At 40.2% G+C, this 7445-nt stretch overlaps 1 protein-coding gene across 1 annotated transcript; it reads left to right on the forward strand.

Moving 5' to 3' along the window:
• The first annotated feature begins 5607 nt into the window (after nt 1-5607).
• On the forward strand, nt 5608-6411 carry LOC117904033. The gene has a single exon (XM_034816563.1). It carries the CDS (start codon nt 5608-5610, stop codon nt 6409-6411), a length of 804 nt encoding a protein of 267 aa, XP_034672454.1.
• Nucleotides 6412-7445: the final 1034 nt, after the last annotated feature.

The following is a 7445-nucleotide window of genomic DNA, read 5'->3' on the forward strand; positions in this document are numbered from 1 at the left end:
AAAAATCTCATTTTTTGGAGGTCATCATCGGCATACATGGATCATATCTGGTGGAGATTCTGAGGTAAGTAGGCTGAATTTTTTTACCTACAGTTTATCTTCATTTTCTCTTCATATGCGTTTTCTCCTTCCGCATCATCTTTTATTTCCTTTGATATGAAGATTGTATTGCTTGGGTGTGGGTAATAAAGGCCACACATGATTGTTGTTCATTGGTATGAATGGTTTAGAAACTTTCTGACCAAATTTAGGATTTTTCATCAACCGGCTAAACCGGTTCAGCGCCATAGCTGGCTGCTTCTATCAGCCATGAGGAACCCCTGACCTTTATTTGTCCGGTTCTCACTCATCCAGGCTCGGAATTGAGAACCATTTATTTTTTTTATTTCCTTATCCAGTTAGAAACTTTTTGGCCAAATTTGGGATTTTTTATCAACCGTTTGAACCGGTTAGGAATCGGTTCAGCACCATAGCTGGCTGCCTCTGTCAGCCATGAGGAACCCCTGACCTTTCTTTGTCTGGTTCTCACTCATCCGGGTTTGGAATTGAGAACCGTTTCTTTTTTTTGCTTCCTTATTCAGTTAGAAACTTTCTGCCAAATTTGGGATTTTTTATCAACCGTCTGAACTGGTTGGGAACCGGTTCAACTGGTTCAATGCCATAGCTGGCTGTCTCTACCAGCCATGAAGAACCCCTGACCTTTCTTTGTCTGGTTCTCACTCATTCGGGCTCGGAATTGAGAATCGTTTCTTTTGTTTGAATCCTCACTCATTTAGGAGTTTTCTAGAAAAATTTGGGAATTCTTCTCAATAGGTTGTACCAGTTGAGAACTAGTTCAACCTGTTCTGCTGGAAGACTTTAGGTAGCCCTCGATTTTGGCATTTTTCGAGCCCTTATCCATTGGGGCTCAAACCCATTTGCTATAGGGCACTTGTGAGCCATCTTGAAGGTTTAAGTCAGTATTTGATTTCAGTTAGTATGGGCAATTTTGAAGTTATGGGTGGTGTGGTCTAGATGAGTCTAGTTCGATTTGTATGACATTTGGGGAGTCTCTTACCTCATTTCAACCAACTATCTTCCTTTTTGGCACAAGCTTTGATGCTTGATTTTGAATACATGTTGCGTGGCTGACTCACCCTCTGCTATAGCACATGGCTAGGGACCACAGGTATGCATCGTTGGTTTTGATTGTTGAATCATATGCATGCATGGTGCTTAATCATGAATGTTTGTTATGTGTTTATCTGTGTTTGGCTGACCTTTTATGCAGCGCATGGCTAGGGACCACAGGTACGCTCCCATTGTTTTGGTTGGTTGAATTCATATGCATGCCAAATACCAATTAGGATTGTGTGATTCATGACATCTATTTAGCCTAGGATTTCATCTTTGACCCATATGCTCCCACATACCCAATTCATTAGTAGAGACTGAGTTCCGGGCCTAGAGGGGTGCTACCTCGCATGAGGTACCTTCCCAATGGGTAACCTGATCCCCGGACCCAGAATCTAGTTTTCGCAGACCGCTTTTTCCATACTAGGGTCATTAGGGGTTTTTGTTCTTACTTAATTTTCTTCATTTTAAAAATAAAAATAAAAAGTAAGTGGCGACTCCATACAACACCGTTCCTCACCAGGGGCGGGTTTTTCAAAATTGGAAAACTCAACTTTTTCATTCCTTCTTTTCATTTAAAAGCGAGTCGTGCCGGTCTGGTGGATCGGGTGAGGGTCCACACCTATATATTCTCTTATCTATCTATGTCAATCCTTAAAAAATCCTAAGTTTTAATTTAATTCTTGTTTAAAATCATGTTTTCATAAATCAAATCATTATCCCGTATTTATTATTTATTCAAAGTCCAATCTATCAAAAAAGTCACATGTTTTAATTTAATTCTTCAAATACTTTTTTTTAAAATCTCATATTTATCAACTAGAATTATTATCCTATATATTCTCCTATCTATCTATGCCAATCCATTAAAAAAATCCCATGTCGTAATTTAATTCTTCAAATACTTGTTTAAATCTTATTTTCATAAATCGAATCGTCATCCCGTATTATTAGTTGTTCGAATTCTAATCCATTAAAAAAATCTCATGCCGTAATTTAATTCTTCAAATACTCGTTTAAATCTTATGTTCATCAATGGAAATTATTATCCTATATATTCATTTATTTATCTGTACCAATCCTTCAAAAATCTCATGCTTTAATTTAATTCTTCAAATACTTGTTTAAATCATATTTTTATAAATTGAATTATTATCCCATGTTTATTTAGTTATTTAAAATCTAATCCTTCAAAAATCCCCTGTCTTAATTTAGTTTCTCAGTAATTCGTTTAAATCTTATTTTCATCAATTATTATTATTATCTCGTATTCGTCTATTTATTTAAAACCTAGTTCTGCGAAAATCTCTTGTCTTAACTCAAATTTTCAATTCTAAAAATTCTACAGTTCGTCTAAATTTTATCCTCATCAATTAGAATCATTATTTCCATATCTATTCAAAGTCCAATCTTCCGAAAACCCCATGCCTTAATTAAAACTTCAATCACAAAAATTCTACTATCCATTTTTATTCGCCTAAATATTATTCTCGTTAATTAGTATTATAATCCCATACTTACCTATTTATTCCAAGTCATATCCTTTAAAAATCCAACGCCCTAATTCAAATTTCCAATTAGAAAAATCCCACTATTTTATTCGTTTAAACATTATTTTTGTTAATAAGTATCGTTATTCCATATTCGTTCATTTATTTATTTCAATCATTAAAATTCAACTCTTCAAAACCAGATTTCCAAATTTAACCTTTAGACTAAAAAAATCCACCATTCACTTTTATTCATTTAAATATCATCTTTGTTATCATTATTATAAATTCCACGTTTACTTGTTTCTTTCTTCTAAAAATTTCAATAATTAGAGTTCAATTATTCAAAGGCTCGACTTTCAAATTTTAATTTTCAAAATCCCACTATTCACTATTCATCCGCCCAAATATCGATTTGATTAATCAGTAACATTACTCCATACTTACCCCATTTATTTCTCTTAAAAATTTCAATCATTAGAGTCTAATTCTTGAAAATTCCGATTCCTAAATTTAGCTATTTGAAATTCCAATTGTCCTATCTCCAAACTTAATTTCCAGTTTCTCATGCTCCAATTCCCGTATTTACCCCGCTACTTATTATTATCATTATTATTATTATCATCTTATTCATTATTTCTATAAATTCTGCCTTCGAATGAATTCTAAGATTTCCAATTTTTACACATCAACTTTCATAATTTCTATGCCTGAAATAACTTACGATTTTGATCCCTTTCGAAATTTAACTCCCATAATTCCAATTTTCGTAACTTAATTTTTCTTAAAAAAATCCCGAACTTTCAAATAATTCTTCAAAATCTCAATTTTCTTTCAAATTTAATTTTTAAAAGTTCTCATTTCTTACATATAATTCCTAAGAATCCAATTTTCAAATAATCCCTAAGATTCCGATTCTCAAATGAATTTCAAAAATCCAGCTTTGCTTCGAACAATTTTAATCCCTGCTTAGTAATGCATGTGGTATGTTTTGTGCTCTATATGGTGTACTAACCCTCTCTATTGATAGCGCATGACGGTTTGTTACCCAGGTATGTACCCATTTTCCCTCTAATCGTTGTCTATGCATGTCTCGACTCTTATGTGTGCATGATCATTCAAGATATTCACTGATTTACTCGTAAATTGCCACGTCAGCTTCATTTGTTAGTAGAGACCCGATTTTAGGGACTTAAAGGGGTGCTATGGTTTTTTACCGTACCTTCCCGATAAGTAACCTGATCCCCAAGCCCAATCCGATTTCTCGTAGATCACCTTTTCCAAAATAAGGAGTCGCACTTAGGGTTTTCTTTCTTATTTTGTTTACCTTTTAAAAATAAGTCAAAAATAAGTGGCGACTCCAAGTCATTTTCTTAAATCAATAAAACATCATTTTTTTTTAATTAAAATCGAGCTCGCCATCGAATGGGAAATGCATGATCCGAAATACGGGGTCCACAAAATGACGACTCCATTGGGGAAGATTTAGAGGGTCAAGCTTGAACTTAAGATGAAGCAAACATGGCATTCGATGAGTCTATCAGTGAGTGCCCGTCTCTTAATTGCACATTGGGGGTTTTTTTTATGCATGCTTGGATATTGCGTTGTGACATTGATATGATTTATTATCTTGATTGGGGCTTCGGATGTCGCTTTTTTTGCTTGGTATAGCAATTCTGTTTCTTCCTGATTATTTTGCTCACTTCATATGCGTAGACTCACTATTATACGTCGTTTGACTTGCTGTGTTGTTTTCTCTAGCTTGCATATTATCTTGATCGTCTTTTGAGCATGATGTTTGTATCGTTATTCGTCTTGATAGTCATAGCTTTTTGCGTGGACATGAGTGATATATCCTATATTCTGCTTGATTGTATGTTGCATGACTACGCTTCTTCTGCATGATTGCATGTTGCTTGTGTATGCGGGCTGCACATCTATCCCCTTATCTCTAACTCTCTTGGTTTCGGTCAATCTTTTCATCCCGGTTCTCACTATTGCAAGTGTAAGACCTTCTATGTGCTTGCTCTTTGCTCGAGCTAGAGATTAGGAGTAAGGTCTAGCGAGGGGCTATATCGATGCACGGGAGCATTTTGGAGGAGAGCGACACTTTGATGTCGATTGGAGTCCGATCATTGAAGACCTGTATAGCCCGGAGCTAGGTTTCATGGATATTTGTGTAGCCAGTATGTTTCCTTTCTCGTTTTAGCTTCTTAGGGTTATCGGATGCACCCACACCGTTCACTGTGCACTCTAGTTGACCATTGAGCGTTGAGAGTTTGAGAGGTTTAACCATAGGAAACCCCCTGGGATGTCGAGGTAGTGCATGTGTGGAGGTGATGACCACCTTGCATGGAAGCGCCCCGTCTTTTCGGAGGCGTGTAGAGGGTTGTGTACCATCGGAGGGTACGATCGCTTCTGCTAAGGATCTTTTAAAGTCCACCTATCTCCTTTTAGAGCCGCCTTGACCTTGTAGGTTGAGCCTTAGACATTTCAGTTAGAATTTTCCTTCCCGAACACGTGGGTGCATTTATGGGCCTTTAAAGCCGGTTCAGTAGTGACAGGTTTAGTTACCTTCGTAGTAGTCTCTTATATATCTACTCAGGATTAGATATCAGCTTGATTGCTTCCAGGCTACTTTTTGACACATTTGATAGACATTCTTTGTGAAGTTTTCCTTACCCCGCATCTTATCTAGTATTTCCACTGTTGTAGGAGTATCGATACGTTCAGTCTGGGTTCGACTTCTTGGATCAGAGTTGAGGGTAGATTGATCAGGGTATCGGACCAGTTAGACCAGAGATCATATCAGAGGGATATGGATTCACAGATAGTTACCATCGATCAGTTTGCTAAGGTTATGGCTTCGATTCAGGAGGCTATAGCTAGCCTCGGTCGGAGGATAGATGGGCAGTAGGCCCAACAGGTCCCGCCTCAGGACGATACCCAGTATGACCCTACAGTGCCACTACCCCCTCCACCTAGTCAGTCAGCACCACAGGCCATGACATTCACTCTGCATAGTCAGACCGAGGTTGCCCCACCTCCCGTCACCACGCCAAGCCCGACCTCAGAGGACCCGCATGCACGCATGGATAGACTTGAGCAGAGGTTGAGGCAGTTGAGGACTTCAGACAGAGCCATTACTTGGGAGGATCTTGATGGAGCACCAGTGGCCAGTTTACCGGCCAGGTTCAGGATGCTAGAGATTGAGCGATACACGGGGATTGGGTGCCCCCGCATCCATTTGAGGCTTTACAGTATGATCATGAGGGCTCATGGATTGGACGAGGCTCAGATGATTATGCTTTTCCCCATGTCCTTGAATGGCGCTGCACAACATTGGTTTGCTTCTTTGGATGTATCACGTCGTCGGACTTGGGATGATCTGGCCCAAGAGTTCTTGAGACAGTATGCATTCAATACTGTCGTCGACGTATCGAGAAGGGAGCTCAAGGCTCTTAGGCAGAGATTAGACGAGTCAGTTTCTTCATTCATTTCCCGTTGGCGCGGGAAGATTGTCGAGATCATTGATAGACCTTCACAGAGAGATCAGATACAGATGGTCTTGAGGAGTTTACAGCCTAGGATCGCTAGGCACATAGTTGGGGTACCATTTGCAGATTTTGGCTCATTGGTCCTGGCTTTATATGATGTCGAGGACGGCATCTCGAGAGGATTATGGAAGAATTCTTCTCCTAGTGATATTAAGGGAAAGAAGCCCTTTATAGGACAGAAGTCAGCAGATGTGAGCACCATTGTTTCTTCCAGTCAGAGGCCTCTCAGGCGCCATCAGCGGATCCCATAGTTTTTCGAGCCTCATTCTTCCTATGCACCTCATCAGTATAGGCCACGGGCACCTCGTCCAGCTTATGATCAGACACACATGCCGTAGACTTTGGCATTGCCTTATTATGCAACCTAGGGCATTGAGAGACCCCCGGTTTCCTACATGGCCACAGGACAACCATGATGTGCTGCTTAGTTCACTGCGAGACCTGCAGTGCCTTATCCCCGACCCAGAGCTCAATAGATTTCTGCTCCATTTGCTCTGAGGACACATAGGCAGTTCTTGCAGTTACGCATGCTATTGAGCCAGGCTCTTCGGAAGCTTACAGAGGCAGGGTTGTTGACTGTTCTTGCTCCTAGACCGCCACCTCAACCGATTCCACCTCAGTTCAAGATGAATTTGCACTGTGCATACCATAAGGGGCCTAGACATGAGACTGATCGATGCACCGCTTTGAGGCATGCCGTCCAAGATTTGATTGACCAGGGTTTGGTACACTTGGGTCAGCCGAGTGTGACCACGAACCCGTTACCTGCCCACACCATACATGCAATCCCTCCACCAGCCGATGGCATTCATTTCTTAGACTTTGATGAGATCGATGACCACATTCACATGCTGAGTGATGACGATTTAAACCTAGAGCCCATCGTGCCAGATGTGATTTATGAGATGAGTGGGGTGACTCTAGGTCCTCGGATGCCTGTTCCATTCCGATTAGTTCTCGATGCAGTATCGGTGCAGGCTGCCACTGTTGAGCCATTGATTTTTCCGCATTACAGTGTCCAGACACCTTTCATCTTGATCCCAGATGTTGAGGAGATTCAGGCTCCACACGTTGATGATCCTCAGACTTTGGATGTTCAGTATATTCTCCGAGGAGGTAGAGTGATGCGACAGCCACCTCCCGCGGCAACTAGGCCAGTTGAGGGTACATCTGCTCCCGAGGAGGTCAGAACAGAGGACGATGAGATCTTGAGATAGCTACAGAGCACTCATGCTCGTATTTCCATCTGGAGCCTGTTGGCATCCTCGAGTACTCATCGTGATGC

Source organism: Vitis riparia, chromosome 17 (genome assembly GCF_004353265.1).
Source record: "Vitis riparia cultivar Riparia Gloire de Montpellier isolate 1030 chromosome 17, EGFV_Vit.rip_1.0, whole genome shotgun sequence".
Classification (NCBI taxonomy): Eukaryota; Viridiplantae; Streptophyta; class Magnoliopsida; order Vitales; family Vitaceae; genus Vitis; species Vitis riparia.

What these genes read in the sequence shown, in the direction of transcription:
- LOC117904033 (XM_034816563.1), top strand. Translation starts at nt 5,608, where the DNA reads ATGACATTCACTCTGCATAGTCAGACCGAGGTTGCCCCACCTCCCGTC.